This window comes from Octodon degus, unplaced genomic scaffold, assembly GCF_000260255.1.
Source record: "Octodon degus isolate 3935 unplaced genomic scaffold, OctDeg1.0 scaffold00057, whole genome shotgun sequence".
Lineage (NCBI taxonomy): Eukaryota > Metazoa > Chordata > Mammalia > Rodentia > Octodontidae > Octodon > Octodon degus.
The window spans coordinates 13394452-13415275 of NW_004524633.1; the positions used below are offsets into that span (position 1 = coordinate 13394452).

At 41.8% G+C, this 20824-nt stretch overlaps 1 protein-coding gene and 1 pseudogene across 6 annotated transcripts in view; both read right to left on the minus strand.

Moving 5' to 3' along the window:
* Slc44a5 (solute carrier family 44 member 5) overlaps positions 1–20824 on the minus strand; it is a 223051-nt gene that overhangs the window by 12270 nt on the left and 189957 nt on the right. For all 6 annotated transcript variants that reach the window (XM_023718339.1, XM_023718342.1, XM_023718340.1 and 3 more), the window contains 8 exons: positions 17967–18079; positions 9612–9743; positions 5710–5809; positions 4029–4121; positions 3496–3583; positions 2758–3020; positions 2191–2285; positions 464–567 (listed from right to left, as the gene is read on the minus strand). In XM_023718339.1, coding sequence (XP_023574107.1) covers positions 464–567; positions 2191–2285; positions 2758–3020; positions 3496–3583; positions 4029–4121; positions 5710–5809; positions 9612–9743; positions 17967–18079 — 988 coding nt within the window. The remainder of the gene's footprint in view (positions 1–463; positions 568–2190; positions 2286–2757; positions 3021–3495; positions 3584–4028; positions 4122–5709; positions 5810–9611; positions 9744–17966; positions 18080–20824) is intronic.
* On the minus strand, positions 10432–11227 carry LOC111817427 (annotated as a pseudogene).

Below are 20824 nucleotides of genomic sequence, written 5' to 3' on the forward strand. Positions count from 1 at the left end.
TGTTTCTCAATAAAATTATGGAAAAAAAAAATGAAAGAAACTGGGTATGGTGGTGCGCGCCTGTAATCCCAGCTCTTGGGAGGCTATAAACAGGTGGATCACTATGAGTCCTATCTAGTAGTGAGACCCTGAAAACCCTGTAGACCCTTCCCTAAAATACACACACACACACACACACACACACACACGAAACAAAAGCACAAACTATTTGCAGGCTAGCATCCTTTTAAATTTCCAGTGTAAATAATATTTGCCCTCACAGGAAGCTACTGAGGAGGCTACTACGCGTGGTTAAGATACTACTTCAGCTCGCAGAGCAGAGCTGTGTGCATGAGTCAGGAATCCTTGTAGCAGCGCAGCAAAGTATTTGACTGCATGGATAGAAAGCTGCTGCCGCCGGAGCATGTGGACATAGGACTTGGCTTGGAAAATGGCAATGTAACTAATAAAATAATTGACTTACCATAATATAGGCATTTTTGTTTAAAAATTTGATCAGTTTTTCCAAACACCAGAAACAGCATATCAGGCAGCATTTTATGAATTTAGAGACGACGTTCTCGGCCTCTATAAGAAGCAAATGTTTAAATGTACATTGGCATTCTTTGGGGTACAGTTCGGGGCTCTGAGCACAGTTGCAGTACTGTGCTCTCTCCATCTTCAGAACTTCAGGTCACGTCGAGGAGAAGCCCTATAACTGGCCCCCACCCACCCCCAGCCCTCCCACAGCCTCTCGGGAGGGCTGGGGGTGGGTGGGGGCCAGTTATAGGGCTTCTGTCTGCTACCCTTTCTGTCCGTATGAATCTGCCTCTTTCAGGGCACCTCCCAAGCGAGTAGTATACAGTGAGTTCTTTTGCATCATGCTCATTTCACTGGGCTTCATGTTTTCAAGGCTCATCATTTCATTCCTTTGTAAGACTACTATTCCTTCCATTCTATGTTTATAACACATGTGCTTTTCCATTCAACTTTTTGTATTTGGTACAGGGTCTTGCTAGGTAGGATCACAGTGATCCTCCTGTTTCAGCCTCCCCAGTGCTGGGATTATAGTGGTGTACCACCATGCCCAGTTTCAGTGGCAGACTGGGGGGTGGTGTGCGGCGTAGGGCTTGCATAGCATGCAGTACTGGGGATCCAACTTGGGTCCTTGTGCTTCCAGGCAGGCGCTTAGACCTCCAAGCTATCTCCCCAGACCCTTGTTGGCCATTTCTATACTGTAAATCATCTTTGCAGAATTTTGAACTGAAATCTTTGCCATGATGTTTTTTGTTCTTGAGTGCAGATGTTCTTTATTGATCCTTCATCTGGTATTTTCAGATATTTCCTTCCTCCTCTCTCCCCTTCCCTGTCCTCTCATCTTCCTCTCTCTCTCTCTCTCTCTCTCTCTCTCTCTCTCTCTCTCTCTCTCTCTCATCTTTTGATTTGATGCCCAAATGCTTTTAATTTTGACACAGTTCAATTTATTTTTCCTTTTATTTCTTATGCTTTTAATGTGATAGCTAAGAAATCTATACCAAATCCAATGTCATAAAGCTTTTACCTGTGCTCTCTCATAGGGGTCTCATAGTATTACCCGCTATGTTTCCATTTTTGACACATTTTGAGTTAATTTTAATTTAATTTATTGTAAGAGTCCGGATTTTTCATCTAAAATGACTGATCTTTTCACATCAAATCATCTTATACGTAAGGGTTTATTTTGGGTTCTGTTCTAGATCTATTGGTCTGTCTACACCAATATCACACTGTTTTGATTACTGCAACTTTGTAATAAATTTGGAAATTAGAAAGTGTTGATCCTTCAACTTTGATTTTTCCTTCAAGGTAGTTTTGGCTATCTTATAAGGCACATCACAAGCAGAGCTTATGTGTTGGTAAACTATCTGTCTCATCAAGAAGACTTCTGGCAAAGACACCCACATTTATACTTTACTATCATGACTGACCTGAGCTCTAGCCGTGGAGGTGCCTACCAGGAATCTCCACTACACTTCTACAATAACATATCAAGGCAGAAATCTTAACCTCTTGTCTGAAATTTGTTTTTCCCAGCTTCTATATCTTAATATTTAAGATCACACCACTTTTATCTTTTCCCGCACCATTTAGAGCCCTCAGCTCTTCACCACCCACCCCAACTGATTCTCTTTGCATAAGCGTGAAAGTCTGAGATACATTCCGAAGCCTTACTTTTAAGACGTCTGTCCAAGTATTCTAGGATCACTTTAAACGTTTGAATTAATGCAAGAATTAATGATCCAAATGCTAGGGATCCTGTGTGATATCTAGGCAAAGATCAAATGAGAACAAAAGTTAAAATATCATTACTGTTAATTAACAGGTTGCTAGTTGAACGGTTTTCAGGTAAAGAGGATCATCAGAAGATCTTACTCAAATTTATAAAAGTCTCCATAAATGGTTTTAAGTCATACGCATCTGTCATATCCTTTATTTATCAGTAGTGTTTTCATTAATTAGCATGCTTGACCTGATCAATGGAGATACAGAGCCAAATTAATCCTTAGTCTTTCACTTGATGTTCTCTTCTACTCATTCCGATCTCTAGTAACCCACTGGTTTGGAAAGGTTTTAAAACTGTAGCTTTGAAACCAGATAGGCCATTGAGTATTCTTGAATCTTGAATCATTTTTTAGACCTCATATGTAATTTACCACTTGAATTAACTAGCCCAGACTGAATTACAAGCACACTAAACACAGAGGAGGACACAGGTGTAGAGTTTAACATGAAGCTTACCGTACTGCTTGTCCAAATGCAGTGAAAAGGGGAAGCCTCGGAATGTCATCAGGTTTTTTCATAGCCCAGTAGTAACTAGCAAAGGCACCAGCAAGGGTGCACTGAGCCAATGCAAGGACAAAGTTTACAAGCCAGAGAAAGAGAAATAGATTGTACAGATGCAAGGTAGTTATGTACTGATGGTACAGACTTTTTCCACCATAGAAAGCGAAGTTACAGAGAGCCCCCGGGCATGTTTTGGGCACATCCGTTGTATTAAAAATCTGTGGTCAGAAAAGATCAATGTGAGAGTATTATATGTCATTCCAAGAAAATAACTCACTGCCTTTTCCTCTTCCATAGTTTGCTTTCGTTTCTCCCTTAGCTTTTACTGCTCCTCTTCTATCTGCTAGCAGATTGAATTAAATCATTCTTTAATAAACTCTAGAAAGCATCTAATTTTCAATGCTCATCAGTCAGAAGCCACTATATTTCATATTTGGCTGTGTTTTCATCAGCCATAGCAATGTCTGACAGTTCAAGAAATCCTAGCAACTCATACTTTCTCTCAGTTCCGCCCACCAATTTCAATGCTCTCCCGCTATCACGTGACCAAGTCTCCCTTTCTGTACAAAATTAACCTTCCAGAGGTGAATAAGAGCTCTGTGTTACTGTTACTTCCACAGTTGCAAATGAAATACAGTAGAATTCTGTACTTCAGTAAGTACAGAATTTCTGCAGCAAGTTTCTTTTCCTTACCATTGGGTCACAGGTTTCATTTTCATGTGTACATTGCCCCTCTGGGGCTGAAACTTTGTAAACAGGCACCCCTGATGTAGCCAAGGAACTGAATAAGCTCTGTTAAGGATGATTTCCTGGTATATGGAAAATAGACAAGACAATAATGTAGCTAACTCTAAAGTTCATGGTTAAATTAACCCCCCAAATCACCTAATACTGTATTTTAATAAGTCAGCCATCTATCAGGCCTAGATCAAGATAACCTCGGCCAGATGCATGGAGTAGCCTGCAAGACAGTCAAAGCCTTCAAGAGGTTTCTTGAACACAAAATATATGAACACAAAATAAAGTGAGCAAATCTACCACATGACCTTTGGTGGAAGGAATTAAATCAGTAGACTACAGCTCTTTTATGACCTTGAGAAAAATTCAGTTCTTTCTTCTGGATATTTCTCAATCTTCTGAGGGAGAGAAACACATGGACATCAACTCTAGGTTTCTACATAGATATGTGCATGTGAGGTGTAAAGAGATAAATCACCAAAGGATACACTGCTGTCACGATCCAGTAGGCAAAACAGATGGAGAGCAAGATGAAAGTTAAAACTGGATAAACTAAGGTGCTAGGGAGGTATGCAATGGCTCTGAAATAAAGCAGGACATGTTCATTGGTCTCTGGTGCACATAGAGTGACGAGCATTTACTTTTGTCTGATACAACTTAACTCATTTTCCTCGCAAAGTATTAGAAAGTCTTTCTTATCTGCCTATTTGTAACTTGCATGCACTAATTTGTGGGCAAGAAACGATCTTCTGAGCACCATCTGTCTTCTCAGAGCAAGTCTTCCAGTAATTCCTTATCTTTGTTCTCCCAGATAATCATCTCTTGATATTTCCTCATAAGATGTGTAATGTTCCCCAGCTTAGCTATTCTAACTTCTTCTTTTAAATGATTATTTCAGCACATGACAGTGGATTAAGCAACAATATTTGATATAACTAATGAAAACTACTATGGAACTCTCAGGACCTTGCACTTGCCAGGCAAGCACTTATCCCACTGAGCTATCTCCCCGGCCCTTATTTTGTATTCTTATATCCATTTCTTCTAGTCCTTATTTTCTCCTGAACCAGCTATTGGCCTCTCACAGTTGTGCTGGCTGTTTATCACACACCCCCACCCCCACACCCCCACCCCCACACAAACACACACACATACATTCATGTGCACACACACATTTAGGGTCTGGAAAAGTGGGGGAGGTAACAGTGAACTGCACAATAACATACTATTTAAGAAATAAACCCAGAAAATCAGTAGTTTTGAGTGGATAATGATAGGGTCACAGTTATTGTGGGAAAAAGAGAGAGTTTAACAAACTGCTTGTTAACTGTCTAAACCACTGGCTTCAGGGGGCACCGTTATTACAATAATAATATGGCAATCTTGTTAAAATAGTCCTTAAGGATGATTAAAAATAATTCAGCTCTTGGTCCTTAACAACTTAGTCTCCATCATTCTAAGTAGAAAGTATGGCTCTGACTTTATAGGCACGGATATGTTCCTTGTCTTCCATACATGATTAACACATACCAACCTCACGTGACCTTTTGAAGTAAATTGGAAACTACAGGTGTTACTGCTTCTCAATACCAATTATAGGTGTAACTGCCTCTCAATATGAATTTCATAAAAGGCTGAATGATTATTTCATAACACCGTAAATAAAAACGCCTGCAGGTATTAAGTGTTACCAAATTGCGAACTTTATACAGAAAATATATAGCCTGGTACCCCGAGAATAAATCATGCCATTAGTAATTGTCCCCCTTGTAGAAAAATGATAATAGCTCTTAACTGACTTCATAGAATTATGATGATTTCAATCTTTATAAACTACTCATTAATATTAACACACATCCTACTCTGGAAATAATATAATCTACAATGTACTAATTTAATAGAAAATTTGGTTTACTTTTATATATACAGCTTGCTGTTCAAAACTTTTAATACATACACTAGATGGATTTTACCACGTGACAACTGAGGTCTGAGAATACAAAAGGACTTGGTAGTGATGACCTTTCTAGTAAGAATCTGAACTTGACCAAGTCTTCTTGAATGGAAAGTAGTTTTCTCAAGGGGACAAGGGGGCAGGCATCTAGGCAACGCGGTGGCTGACTTCACGGGTGGATACGCACAGTCTGAGTCCCTAGTCAAGGGCCTTACTTGCTCCCTTCCTTCAGCAGGACAATGGCCAAACGAATCTGTTTCCTGAGGAAGACCAGCAAGAGGATGATGGTCACTTCAAGGATGCAGAGTGTTATCACTTTGAAGAGGAAACAAAAATTAGTCTGTGATGCCAATCAATTCAAAAGTACCAAACTTTCTCTGCAAACATTAGGAAAGGGCTGTATGATTATTTCTGTGAATTGCAATACCTCATAATTCAAGCAGTACTACCTGCCTAAAATGCTGGTCTTAGGAAGTCATTTTTGACTCCTCCAAGAAACACTAAGAAATCCAGATGAAAACTGGTAACTAGCACTTGAACAACCCAATGGAGCAGGCTTCATTCATTCCTGAAAGCATTTCAGAGCACTTGTATAAACTGGGCATGGAAGCAATGAAGGAAGGGCCACCCCAGCCCGTGCTATTTCAGATGTGCTCACTGTTAGTCTCCTTGAGTAAGAAACCATGACAGAAGCCATTTTCAGCTGTCCACCTTGAGATCAGTGCCTTACTTGTCCTTGCTAACTGAGGGCAGGCTCTTGGCTGCCAGGTTGTTGTTCTGTGATCACCAGTTGATAGAATCAGGGTATAAACCCAACTCAATATGGCCAATGCCAAGGTTTGGGCCTCTAGTTCAGTTCTGAGATCTTACAGATTTGAGGGCTTAATAAACAATGAACAGTGTCAAAATTCATGAAGCAAGTGAGTCTGCAAAGAACAAAATGTGTGTGTATAAAAAAGTAAAAGAAAATCTTGGGTTCTTGTGGACTTGTCTTTAGAATCTGCTTAAAATTGCATGCTCACCTGCTTTTTTACATTTTTAGATTCTGATGAGCCATTTCTATACTTTTTTTAAATAAAAAGTCCTGTTCTCAGTCCTGTTCCAGTCATTTCCCTTCAGCTGCTAGCTGAGTTAGTTTTCTTTAACTTGATGACATACAGACTTCTTGGATTCTGTCAATTTCAACACATACTAATTTAGTAACGAATTTTTAGGAAAAATAAAGAAACCTTCCATTTGATGTCTATTTAGCAATTTTGTGATGCATTCTGATTTCAGAAATGTTAAAAAGTGGAAAATATGGATCTTAAAAAAATATGACATTGCTTAAAACAGATCCTGAAAATCTAAAAAAAACCCAAACAAACAAACAAAAAGCCTCAAACTTCATGGAAACTTGAATTTCTACCTGTGAGGCAATTCCTTATATAATCACCTTGTTAGATAGTTACTCATTTTGTGTTTGGATACTTGCAGTGATGGAGAGCTCATTATTTAGTTCTATGGCTATTGTAGTAAGATTCTCTTCTTGTATCACACATCACATAATATCTCCAAGCGAGCACAGATCAGTCAATCCAGACAGGTGAGAGGAATTTAATGATGTACCATCTTGCTTGTACATCTTCTTTTAATTAAACTATGACTTTTTTATTAGTAGATATTTATAGTACACACAGTTGATAATCACCTCGGGGAGAGGGTCTATGCATTTGTTTCTTTAATTCCCTTCTCCCCTCTTCTTCCTCTTTCCTCCTTTATTTTCATTTCTCCATTTTCATTCTTGTTGCTATTATTATTTTTAAAAATCTATTATTTATTTATTTATCTACATATTTATTTGGTACAGGGTCTTGCTATACTCATAGCTTAGACTCATAGTGACCCTCCTGTGTCAGCCTCTCCATCACTGGGATTACAGGTATGCGACACCATGCCCAGTTTTGGTGGCCAGCACAGCGCACCTGGTATTCCAGGGCCGGCATACCATGTGGTACTGGGGACCAAACTTGGGTCCTTGCACTTGCTAGACAGGCACTTACACTGCCAAGCTACCTCCTCAGCCCTTTTGTTGATATTATTGTTAGTTCATGTTGTGGTAGATAATGTTCACCTTCATCATGGTTTTTAGATTCATGTGCATGGGATATCTTTTCTACTTAATTTTCCTTCTCCTCTCCCACATTCTAGTTCTCTAAAACACTAATTTGAGCCTTAACTTATGGGATGTAGTCATATTATGCTAATTCTTATCTTTGAATGAATTTAAGAATATGAAATATATCAGAATCGCTATGTATTATGACACTTCATTGTTAAAAGATACTGCATACTAAGCTTAAACCTTTAAAAAGTGATATATTAATATGGCATCATTAGAGAAATGTAAATGTCCTTTGATTCTATAGATTACAAACCCTCTTGTGTTTAATTTGAGAAAATAATAGGAATGTATTTGGTATCTTATAAAGAAGACAGTATTATGCCATTATTTATTAGAGACTAGACTAAGATTTGTTGGCTAAAATATTTACCCAAGTTCACAAAGTCACTTATGGCAGAGAGAAGCCTTGAACTATCTCCTAACACAACCAAGAAGTCATAAAATGGCAATATTTTGTATGTGTGATATGGTGTATTTTCATTGTTTCCATCAATAAGTATGATTTTCATTCCTTTGGCTTTGATATCAGCAATTTTGTCCAGACTCAGAGAAAGACACCAATGAATGTCTGACAGATAGGTTTATGAAGCCCCAGGCTCATCTGCAAAGAGATTGATCCTACTAGCCTTGAAGTTATAAGGGGGAAAGAATCCACAGCATTTTCATTACAGCACCTCTGAAATTTCCAGTGGCAGAGTCTGATCGTTTTTGGGACTCTTTTGTGTAAGGATTTTCTGTCTGTACAGAAGGCACTGACCATAGGCTAGTAACTGAGATTCATTCAAAACCAGAACCAAAAGCTTCAGTATATAATGTGTGAAAGTGGGCTGCTGACGAGACTTGGAACCACCCAGATTTAGGCAAAGTAATGAGGGTGTGATCCCCAAACCACCTCATTCTGTAGTGAAAGGAAAATCTACGAATGAGGAAATTGTTCCATTGGCATATTTTAAAGAATAGCGAAGAAAAATAGTCTTTAAGGAGCTAGAAATGGGAAGTCAAATAGTAAGAATTGGACATTCTAACCAAGCCTTAGCCAAGGAAAAGAGAAGAACTGAATCTGGCCCAAAAGGATCTTGTGTGCTGCAAGGTTAGGTTATCAAGGTTGGCATCAGCTCAAAGAAAATGTTCCCAGGTGCACCTTATGGTGTGAGCAAAAGGAGGGGCAGCACGGTGATGTATGGGTCTGTCCTCAAAAGCACGAGGGCTTTGACTAAAGAGGCAAAATCAAAATTCCCACCTTATGGGGTGGGACGTAGCCCCAAGCCATGCAGCACCCCCAGTATCACCCCACTTCTGCAAGCCATTCTGGGCTCCTTTCCAGGGTTCCCCCAGCATGGCGAACAGCAACACAAGCAATGTGGAGATGAATTTTTTTTAAAGTAGCACACAATCACATATTATTAAAATCTTTATTAAGGAACACAAGTCCCTGTGAAGTACAAAGACTATCACAATAAAACCATTCTAGGGATATAAAATTAAAATCATCTTACTTTAAAAAGTGTTGGTACTACCCTTAATTAATTCAATAATCTGAATAAACATTTCAAAATGTGTATTTTAGTTTTTGACTACAATTTCTATAATAGTTCAAATGCTCTGTTATGAAAAGCTCTCTTGTTTTTCTTTCATTTCAAAACAAGCCTAAAAGTCAAGTTAATTTTTTAAACACCTTTCTTAGATATCAAGCTAACATCTACAAATGCCCATCGTTAAACCATTTTAAGATGAAGGCAAATAGTTTGAGATCTTTGTAAGGTAAGTGCTTTCTTAGATTATACAGTAAATTCTCTTTAGAGTGGATTTTTCACTTACTAGTTTGCAGAGATTTACCTGTAATTACAGTAGTGACACACGCGCTTATCAGGTTACACCAGTTCAAGATGTTCCTTAGATAAAATGTTTCTCAAATTACAATTTTAACTAAATTATTTTTAAAAGTGTACTCACTTAATGTGAACCATGTTTCTTTCAATTGAAAGTACATGTTTATATCAGTCTGAATCCCAATGTCATATAGAGATAATGAAGACTTCGGGTTTCTCTGAAGCTTGTTATATTGCTGGTAACAGTACAATATTCCTTGAAAAGAAAAATAGAGTAATATAAAACATTTTCTGAAATAGAAGCTACATGCTTATTACACAGAGTATAAGAAACAGATCTGCACGGTTATTTCCACAAGGGGAAGAGTCGCATTATCATAGCAACTATCTTATTTTGGGTTGAACATCCTACACATGTATCTGACTTTTGGTATTTAGCTATCACACTGTAAGTGTACCTGAAACAATCTTAATAACCATTAGTGGGGACAGGCTAAACAAATTATAGTACACTTGTTCAGTAGAAAAAAGTACTGAAATTTCCCCTCTGGGATAGACTTATTCAGCAGCAATTTGTTACTTATAAGCTTGCTTATTTCTCCCTATAATTCTGTGAACATTGAGGCAATTTTTAACAAGTACACACACTTTTACAGTTGGGATGGTTTTGCTGAGCTGAACCTTTTCTATTGCTAATACTTTCTGCTTTAAAATCTATTGTGCCTGGTTATTAGGGCTTGTACAGCTCTCTTTGTTTAATGAGTGCTAGCTTTTTAAACTATTTTTTATTCATTTTAGGCAGGAAACACTTTTTATTCAAAACCCATCAGAGAATGGACAATTTGGGTCTGTGACAAAGCATTTATGTTTTAAAGCAAAGGTCAGTAATTGAATGAGAGCATAACCTGCTACATATGAATTAACTGATCAGACCACAACTTTTCAATGTTTTAAAACAGAATAAGCTTCCCTGTAAAAGCAGCACCTTTGTGACATTTTTAGTATTCCTCTCCTTCCTCACCCTCTCCTTCCACAGAATCCATACCAACCTCTTCATAATCCTTTTCAAGGGCAGCCATATCCTCCCGGGCCTCAGAAAACTCTCCTTCCTCCATCCCCTCACCCATGTACCAGTTCACAAAGGCAAGCTTGGTGTACATCAGATCAAACTTGTAGTCCAGGCGAGCCCAGGCCTTGGTGATCGCTGTGGTATTGCTCAGCATGTACATAGCCTGCTGTACCTAAGCCAGGTCTCCACCAGGCACCACAGTGGGAAGCTGGTAATTAATGCCCACCTTGAAGCCAGTGGGACGCCAGTCCACAAACTGGATGGTATGCTTTGTCTTGATGGTGGCAATGGCAGCATTGACATCTTTGGGGACCACATCACCACAACCGGCAGCAAGCCATGTATTCACCGTGACTAGGGTCACAGTTCACTATCTGGTTGGCTGGCTCAAAGCAGGCATTGGTGATCTCTGCTATAGAAAGCTGTTCATGGTAGGCTTTCTCAGCAGAGATGACAGCGGCATACGTGGCCAGAGGGAAGTGGATACAGGGATAGGGCACCAGGTTGGTCTGGAATCCTGTCAGATCCATATTCAGGGCTCCATCAAATCTGAGGGAAGCAGTAATGGAAGACACTATTTGACCTATCAACCTATTCAGGTTAGTGTAGGTGGGGAGCTCAATGTTAAGGTTTCTGTGACAGATGTCATAGATGGCCTCATTGTGTACCATTAAGGCACAATCAGAGTGCTGCAGGGTGGTGTGGCTGGTGAGGATGGAGTTGTAGGGCTCTACTACAGCTGTGGAGACATCTCCCCGACCCCTTAATTTACATTTAATGTACTGTGTGTTTGTATTTATTTCCCTTTTTTTTGCCTTTCTTATTCTGCTATCTACCTGGCTTTGTTTTCAACTCTTCTGGGGATTCATCAGTGCTTGGTGACATACCTTCATTTTTTTTTTTTCTTTTGGTTTGGCGCTGTCTACTCTTTCATAATTACCTCAGAAAATGTGCTACGTGCTTAACAGTCAAGTTTAAAGCTCAGTGTCTGCCTAAGGAAACACAGGAACTTCACTCACAGTCATCTCAGTATGTTTACTGTTCAACATTCTAGTCACCTGTATTTTGATGTAAATGTTGGATAATAGTTATTGTTACCCGATAAAGGCAGTGTTTGTTTCCCTTTCCGTGAGCGTTCATCGGCTCCTTCTCCCTGCCCGGTAGCCTCTCTCATACCATCCATCCTTTCTGGAATAGCTCCGCCCCTCTCTTCTCCACAACGCCATCCAACCCCCATCCAACCCGCGAGGAGATGAAGCTGCTCACATCTAGGGCCCTCGCGGCCCTCCTCCTTCCCACCACCGTGTTCTCTGCGCCCTGCCTTTGCCTGCCAATTGCTGCTGACACCCTCTCCAGGGTCTCTTCAAGCCCACCCTCGCCTCACGGCAGTCCTGTCAACACGGGAAGCGATGTATCAACGGTGTGCATCTCTCCTCTGCTTCGAACCCCACAGTGCTCCCTCACACTCAGAGAGGCAGGCCAGGGCCGGAGCCTGCAGAGCCGCCCGCCTTCCAGCTGAGCTCTCTCCTCCTGGCGCCCGCCTGTCCGGCACGCTGCCCACAGCCTCCTCCAGGCCTTTGCTCCAGCGGCACACAACGTCCGTCCACACTGTGCCCATGCATCCCCTCACTGGAGAACTGCATCACGCCCTCCAAGGTGCTGCTCAGGTTTCCTCTCAGAAGGCCTACCCTGGGGCTGGGGACATTGCTCAGGTGAGGGTGCCCGCTAAGCACTGCACCAGGCCCCAGGTTCGATCCCCAGCACTGCAAGAAAGAAAGAGAGATGGAGAGAGGAGAGAGAGGGAAAGGAAGAAAAAGGGGAAGGAGGAAGGGGAGGAAAGGAGAAGAGGGGGACGGGAAGAGAAGAGGTAGGGGAGGAGGGGGGAGGAGGAAGGGAAGGGGAGAGGGAAGGGGAGGAGAAGGGAAGCAGAGGGGAATAGGAGGGGAGGGGAGCAGAAGAGGAGAAGGGGGAGGAGAGGAGGGGGAGGGGAAGAGAAGAGGGGCAAAGGAGGAGGGGGAAAGAGAAAGGGAAGGGGAGAAGGAAGGGGAGGAGGAGGGGAAGCGCAAGGGAAGAGGAGGGGGAGGGAAGGAGACGAGGAGAAAGGGGAGGAGAGGAGGGGGTGGGGAAGAGAAGAGGGGCAGGGGAGGAGTGGGGAAGAGGAAGGGAATGGAAGGGGAGAGGGAAAGGGAGAGGGGAGGGGAGGAGGAGGGGAAGCAGAGGGGAAGAGGAGGCGAGAGGAGGAGGAGGGAAAGGGCGAGAGGCAGAGGAGGTGGGAGCAGAGGCCATCCATCCTGACAATAACATAGTTTTTACATTTTTACTCCCTGACCTAGCATGGCAGTCTTAAGTTTGCAGACCAAAAATTAGTCTTGCAGGCTGTTGCAAGGACAGCCAACGTTGTGGCCCTAGCCTTTCAAGGTCAGTGAGGACTCAGGACACAGGAGAACCTGTACTATAGCATCCTGCATCTCAGCTGTGTCCCAAATGTACTGATCAAGGAGACAGTGGGGCCAGAGAGGACAGAGAGTGTGCCGAAGGCAGTCTTCATCCTCCTTTCCGCGCTGCTGCACCGCAGCAACTGTTCCTGCTCCCCGGGATGCAACCTGGTAAGCTTGGAGGGTCGGAGAGTAAGAGGTTTTGTGCGCTCACGGCTCTCCGCCGAGTGCAGTACTATGCCTGCGTGCAGTTTACGCAGCAACTGACACTTGCTGAATGAGCATAAGAATGTGTCACTGGGTATGGATTTGTCTGTCCTTTCCTTGGTAGAATTAGAGCTTTCAGTATCTACAGATCCATATAGTCATTAGTTTCACAAAATTTTCAGCCAATAATTTTACAATATTTTCGGTAAGCATTAATTATTCTTGATCTACTCTAGTCTAAGCACGCAATCAAATTTCTGCTCTCTTGTCTCATTCTGCTGGGTTTTAAGTACTTACTTGAGATTCATTTCCCAGTTCATTAATTCTCAATTTTTCTGTTTAATTGATCAATTTAATGTTTAATCTAACAATTATTTAACTTTTTAAAGTCCTATTTGGTTCATCACCATATATACAGAATGTGATCAAAATGTACAGTGAATATTTAAATTAAAAATTTACTACAATAAAAGACCCATTGCCGTTAATCCCCGCCTTGCTTTGAACATCCTCATCCCATCGCTCCTACCACTTTCTGGAAGTCTTCTTTATGTCTGTAGGAGGCATAATGAAAAAGTACGGGGGATCCTGCTGCTGGCCACGTGACAGGAAGGCAGACTTGTACAGACATCGTGTCCTCATCCACCTATGACATAGATCTGGCACCACACAAAGTGACCGTGAAGGGTAAGGTTTAGAATTAATTTAGGGTAATAAAGCAGCCATGACAATGGAACAAAGACTCGAAAGAAGACTTCGAGAAGACTTTCAGACAATGTCAGGAAAGATAGGATAAATGTGCATAAAGTGTGTGTGTGTGTGTGTGTATATGTGTATATTTTGAAGATTAATGGCAAGGAGTATTTGCTTAAAATAATTTTTTGATGATTCTTAAAAAATATATTTATTACAGGGTCTACAAGTTCTCACCATGCAGATTGAACTGGTAGTGGTCCTCCTGTTTTCAGCTTCCTGGGTGCTGGGATTACAGGCACACGCCACCACACCCAGTCTCAATCACTGTCTCAGTGTGCTCCGGGAGTGGGGCTAGCACGGCATGTCAGGAATCAAACCCCAGACCCTGTCTAAGCAGTCACTTTAATCCACTGAGCTATCTGGCTGGCCCCAATAATTTTTTAAAAAATGTAAGCATTCACTAATTTTTCTATCACATGGCATACACCGGGATTTTGCTGATCTGTTTTTATGATTCTAAGTTCAATTCTTTAAACATTTTGCACAAAGCAATTTCATGTTCTGTGTGCATTCATTCTCACGCTCGATGTGGATAGCTTCTGGTGCTACGCCCACAAGACGGTGTGCTTGCTGATTTCCTATTGCGTGGACCGTCATCCGGGGAAACCTGATGACCCGCACTGAAGCACATTCATCAGGGGGCTTTGCGTTTGTTGCTGTGGGCACCCGAAGGGTGCTAATAGACTGGGGCCACCTCCCACATGCTGCGGGATCCCTGCCTGGCTGGGGACACTCGTGGACCTCTGCCCTCCCTGGCTCAGGCTTCAGCCCTGTCTCCAGCACTCCTCGCTGAGCTCAGCACTTCCTCTGTGATGCCTGCTCAGTCCCCCCTTGGATTTTAGCCCCTGAGTTAGAGAACCATAAAAATAAGAAGTTATCAAATACCCACACAGACAGTATGATTGGTACGTAAAGCAATAGAGAAGTTTTTTTGTGGGTGACAATTCCTTTTCTTCCTGCAAGCTCAGTGCTGCAGCTTGGCTGATGAATGCCTCCTCCGAAGGGTCGAGGTTCATGTGTTAAAGGCGAGGACCCTAGGCTGGCACTGCTGGAGAGTGGTGAAATCGTTACAAAGAATGGGCCAACAGGCAGTCTTCACTAGAGCAGGGAGCTGCGGGAGGGCTGTGGGATCCCAGGTCGTGCCCTCTTTCTCTTCCACTCTACGTCTTATGATGCGGGCACTTCGGTCCACCAGGCATTCTTGCCATGATGTGTTTGCCTCATCAGGTGACCAAAGCAATACCTACCAGTCCCCACAGTGGACTGGAAGCTCAACCTTGAGCAAAAGGAAAACTTTTCTCTTTTTAAGTTAATGATCCCAGACATTTTGCTATAATAACCAGAAGCTAATTCATTCATCAAAAAGCTCATTACATAAAAACATAACTTCTACTCCATCACTTCATAACATGAGGGTTCTAAGCTGTGCTTTCTAATTTCCTTTTCTCTTACCTTGTGTCTCCTGTTCTAGATATTTGTTTTCCATTATGTATTTGGTACAGGGTCTCACTACGCAGCTCAGACTCATAGTGATCCTCCTGTTCTCAGCCTCCCCAGCGCTGGGATTACAGGCGTGCACCACCACATCCGCCAGTTCAGTGCACCCCAGGGGCAGGGCCAGCCAGGGATGTGGGGTCAGGGCAGTGCAGCATGCAGGACCAGGGATCGAACTCTGGTCCCTGCACTTGCCAAAGCAGACACTTAGTCCCCTGAGCTGTCTCACTGGCCCTTGGTCTAGATATTTTTCGCACCGTCAACATGAGGAGCCTGGAGTTACTTCTCTTCCCAGCCCCAAGCCCACGCACCCACTAACTGGCTCTGCTCAGTTAGAACGATGCCATTGGTGTACATGGGCCCTTGGCCACCAGCAGCCCACATATTTTCTGCTTACTATGACACATTCACATTCTGTTATGCCCTAGTGAACAGGCTGTTGTAGGAAACGGTAAGTTTCCTGTTATATGTGGAAAGCCAGTTGTCCAAGATGCACACTGAGGTCGGATGCATTTATTGTTTTAATTAATTTGTTTGTTTTGTATTGGGGATTGAACTCAGGAACTTACATTTTCCAGGCAGGAACTTATGCCACTGAGCTATCTCCTGGGCCCCATTTCTTCTTTTTATATTCCTATAATTAGGACAGGGTCTATGGGATCTACAGGGTCTCACTATGTAGATCAGACTTGAAGTGATTCTCCTGTGTTCAGCCTCCCAAATGCTGGGATTACAGGTGTGCGCCACCACGCCCAGTCTCAACTGCCATCTCAGCAAGCCCTGGGGGCGGGGGTTGGCATGGCAGGCCAGGGACCCATTTATTCTTCTTTCCTTTTCTTTGGAGTACCAGGGATTGAACTCAGCATCCTATGCTTGCCAGGCAGACACTTATTCTACTGAGCTATCTCCCCCGCCCTATTTATTCTTATTTACTTATAATTTCCAATCTGACTGAACATTTCCTCACTGTAAACAGCGTCACACTGAGTTCCTACATGATTAATTGCTGGGTTAGCCCTACTTAGGGAGTCAACAGGGAGCGAACATTGACTGCTTTATGTACACATTTTATACACTGCTCATTGTTCTCACGTGACCATTATTTAAGCAGCACCACAGCCAAGCTCAGATCTCCTCTGCCTCTTAAGGTACCTCAGGGGGGTCAACAGCAGGCTACCGCCCTTCCCTTCTTGGTGACAAGGAAAGAGAACCACATGCCTCAACTCTCCAGTGTAAATGGCATGGCTTGCTTAGAGCTCCAAGTTAAAACACTAAAACTTTTAAATAAAAGCTCTGTGTGGAGTTTGAGTTGGTTTGGGGATGGCAGTTCTCCTCCAAGGTGACCCACCCCTGAGTGGGGACCTGCCTTGTGGTTGTGAGGAAGCCCGGGTGAGATTCAGACACAGCTGGCCAGCAGGGGCAGCTAAGGCAAACCTGAAGAGGCCTGAACGCCTTCTGGAAGTGCTCAAAGAGAAAGAGGAGGAGAACAACAATGGCTCAATAATTACTGATTCTTTACTGTCTTCCAAGCACCCATGGGTGCCCAAGTACAAGCATTTCCTCATTTAGCACTCCAATCTCCTGAGGGTGAGACACTGTTATTGTGCCAATGTCATGTCTTACAGCCATTAAGAAACTTTTCCAGGGTTACTCCATTACCTGCTGGGGACCAGGCTAGAGCCCAGGCTAACTGCGGAAACTGGAGTTCCAGCTGCACTCTGATATTCAAGAGACCTAATGCTCTCTTTTGAGGGACAGAAAAAGGAGGCTGGTGTTTTGGGTGTCTGTTATCATAAAATTATGTTGCCAATTCAAAGAGCATTATGGGGGATATTATTCTTTTGAATAGAATCCTCAGACATTTCTGTATTAGCCCACTTGTTGCTTTTTAAGAAGACAGAAAGAAATTGCCATGAATAGAATCTCATCCTAAGGGACACACTTTAATCCCTTCATTTTGAGTTCACATTGTACGTGATCTGTACCCTTCAGAAGGATTGAGTTAGGGTTGGATTTCAACCTTGAAATACTCTCCAGCCAACAATTGTAATTCAGAATACTTGCCTCTAGAGGGTGATAGCTCATTACAAAGCATCAATTATTAAACTGTGTGACAGCGGCAGGATTAAAAGTACAAAGTTGAAGGGGGAAAATGGATCACATTACTATGAACATGTAGATGCAGTCTCTGATCAGATGTAAAAGTAGGAAGGAATTGTCTGAAATATTTTTCACTAATCTGAAAGGGATTCTTTCAATAATTTGTAATAAGCATGGGAAGTGAGACCAAAGGTTAGGGGGAGAAAAAGTAATATCCTGATAGTACTATTTTCCAAGGTAATACAGGAAAAAAATTACAGAAACAATGCATTTAAAATTAAACAATTTTGTAAGCTTAAAGACTGGGGGAGAAATAATTAAGTTCAAAGCTAGTAAATGGGTTTTGGCAATTGGTAGTAAGAGTGGGAAAATAGGGGATTTTTCTGATACTTGGAAGGTGTAAGAGGGTGACACCTACCGTATCCTATAACGTGGAGCACACCGAACATGAAGAGCCAGAAGAGGCATCCGGCTATGAACCTCAGGAGTATCAAAAATGTCCAACTAAGGACCATGGCAATAGTCAGGCCACTGGAGGAAAAACCCACAACACAAGGGAGTCAGGTGCATTAGACATGACGTAGTATGAACATTAAACAAAGCTATTTTCTATCCAAAATGATTCTTAGATTATTTTACTTTCTTTGGTTAACTAAGTTTCTATTAAACAAAGAAATATAATCAATAATTTTTCTTAAGACTTCGAACAAGAGTAGGACCATTCAAGGCTTTCACATGAGATATTTCTGTGTGCCGTAGTAAACTGAAATACACAATCCATCACCGTCCAAGGAAAAATAGAGTTACTCCAAACTACAATTCTGACCTCTCTGCCGTACTTTTCACGTCTAATTTTTCTCCTTCATACCTACATACTGGTTGATAAATTACAAAATATATACCCAGGATGAACTTGGGCTGCTCTCTCTACCTGATGACTAACTTCAGGGTGGTTTAGAAAGGAAAGCAAAAAGACAAGAAAAGAGAAACTGGTTACCTGGACTCTAAAATCAGGATTTTCTAAATGTTATCACTACAGTTGAGTTATCCTCAGTAGTCTGCAGTGCCTGACACCACCAAACATCTATTTTCGGTACCCGGTGATCTGTGGGCCATGTTCTGGAGCAATTGTAAGGCTTCTGTGTCTCCTGGTCATGAGCTGGTCATCAGGCAACCAATAGTCTGCCTAGGCTTTGTTTCAATATCTGCCTAGAGTCTGACAGGCCTGCTAGGAAAGCTTCTTTCCCCCATATACTCAGGGCAAGGCCAGAACCCAGCCTTCTGATAGGCTTTCCTCGAGGAGAGCTCAGTAGGGTTGCAAGCTTGGCTCATTATTTTATTTGGCTCTGATGCCCCTGTTGCTATCTGCACATTTCTAATCATAGCCAGTCAGGCAGTCTGGTACATGCATTGAGTTTATAGTCTTAAGTGTTCTCTTTAAAAAAAAAATCTTAATCATTATTGTCACTGGATCAACGCCAGTATGGTATCAAAGTGCCTTCTCTACTCAAAGACTTACTGTCTATGTTTTAACTTCAAAAGCCATTCTTTCTTAAAATCAAAGCTACTTTAATGCTTGAATACTCAGTAAGATAGAAGAGCCATGTAATGGCACAGAACAAGGGGAATATTTTAAAAGGTTGGTTTGGGAGAAGAAAGTTGGTTGTGTGTATTTCATGAGAATAACTGCAAAGAATGATAACTGCATAAACTAAATCCCAGAATATTTGCACTTTGAATATATTTACAAAGTAGATGACAGTAGAGGAGGCAAACATAAAGGAAAGTACTGCTGTTCTGGAAGCACCAGCTGTGCCTGTCAAATTTCACTGTGTAAGTGAGGTGGGTGGGAGAGTCTCATAATGCACATTTGTTCAGGTAAGAACTGAGAGGCCGAAAGAGCAGACTGGACACATGAAAATTCACAGAGGAATTATCAGTGACAGTTGGGTTTGACACTAGGAAAACCAGCTCAACTACTGCTAAGGACAAACTTCATTCTTTGCCTTGGACATATGTTCTACAACATGCTGAAAATAATTGTTGGAGCTGTTTAATACAAAGCATCAAAACAAGGAGAATCTCACAAAATGCTTTTAGTTTCACAACTCCAGGTTACTGCCTAGTATTTCAGACACAATGTATAATTTATTAAGCCCTATGAAGTTCAATATATTGTTTCTATCTTCTTTAAGCCTCACTTTTGCTGCGTATATACTGTGTCCCAAACACTATACCAAGAGCTAGGAAGATAAAGAGGAGTCAATTATAGTTGTCATCACAAAAAGCTGACAAGTTTCTTGGAGGAAAGCTGTTAAATAGAATACAGAATGGTAGGTGCATTGTGAAAGGTATGTTTGTATATTTGGAGGCTTTGTGACACTAAGCAGCTTTTAATCATTAAACCATCCAGCATTCACCCCAAAATATTCCACAAAAGAGAAAAAGTGTGCAATAACCTGAAGTTTAATGGTCAGATGGGCACACCATTTGATATATTAAGACTAGAGAGTTAGTCAAGAAACATCAATAGAGCTGCCCCTGAGAAACTAAGCTGGATCTACTTACAAAGGTCCTTGGGAGTGCCTAAAGAAGTGTCAGCTTATTCTGTGATCATTACGGAGTCACAGAAGCTCTAGAAAATGGCATTAGAGTCACATAGCATGACAGCTTAAGGTATGTGAAACACATTCACCTCCTTCACTAGAGTGACTACATCTCTTTAACATTTCAGCATTATAAATCCTATGCCTGAAAATTAAAAATCTCCTCTATTCAGAGTTTCCTATATATATACTCTAATAGTCCACTGACATAACAAATGCCTAGAAGCTCATGGCCACCACTTTGTGCCCCTCTTGTAATTGCAGAGGTCAAAGGCAACTTGTATTAATCTCATGATGTCTCAATAAATTTAGTATTAAAATATTTGGAAGGCTGGTGAGATAGCTCAGCAGACTGAGCGCCTGCTTAGGCAAGCACAGGGAGTGGGGTTCGATCGCTGGCACCACATGCAGCACCAGCCCTGCCCCCAGGCGTGCTTAGCTGGCCACTGAGACAAGGCATGGTGGTGCATGCCTGCAATCCCAGCACTAGGGAGGCTGAGACCCTGTACCAAATAAATAAAGAATAAATAAATAAATATGAAATTACATTTTTCTTTTCCTGATGTATACATTTTTTGGTGGATTTTATTTCTACAGCTTCTCATAAGTATGCTAACCTTTGATAATGATGACAGTGATGACAATTACGTGGGTATATTAGAAGACAGGA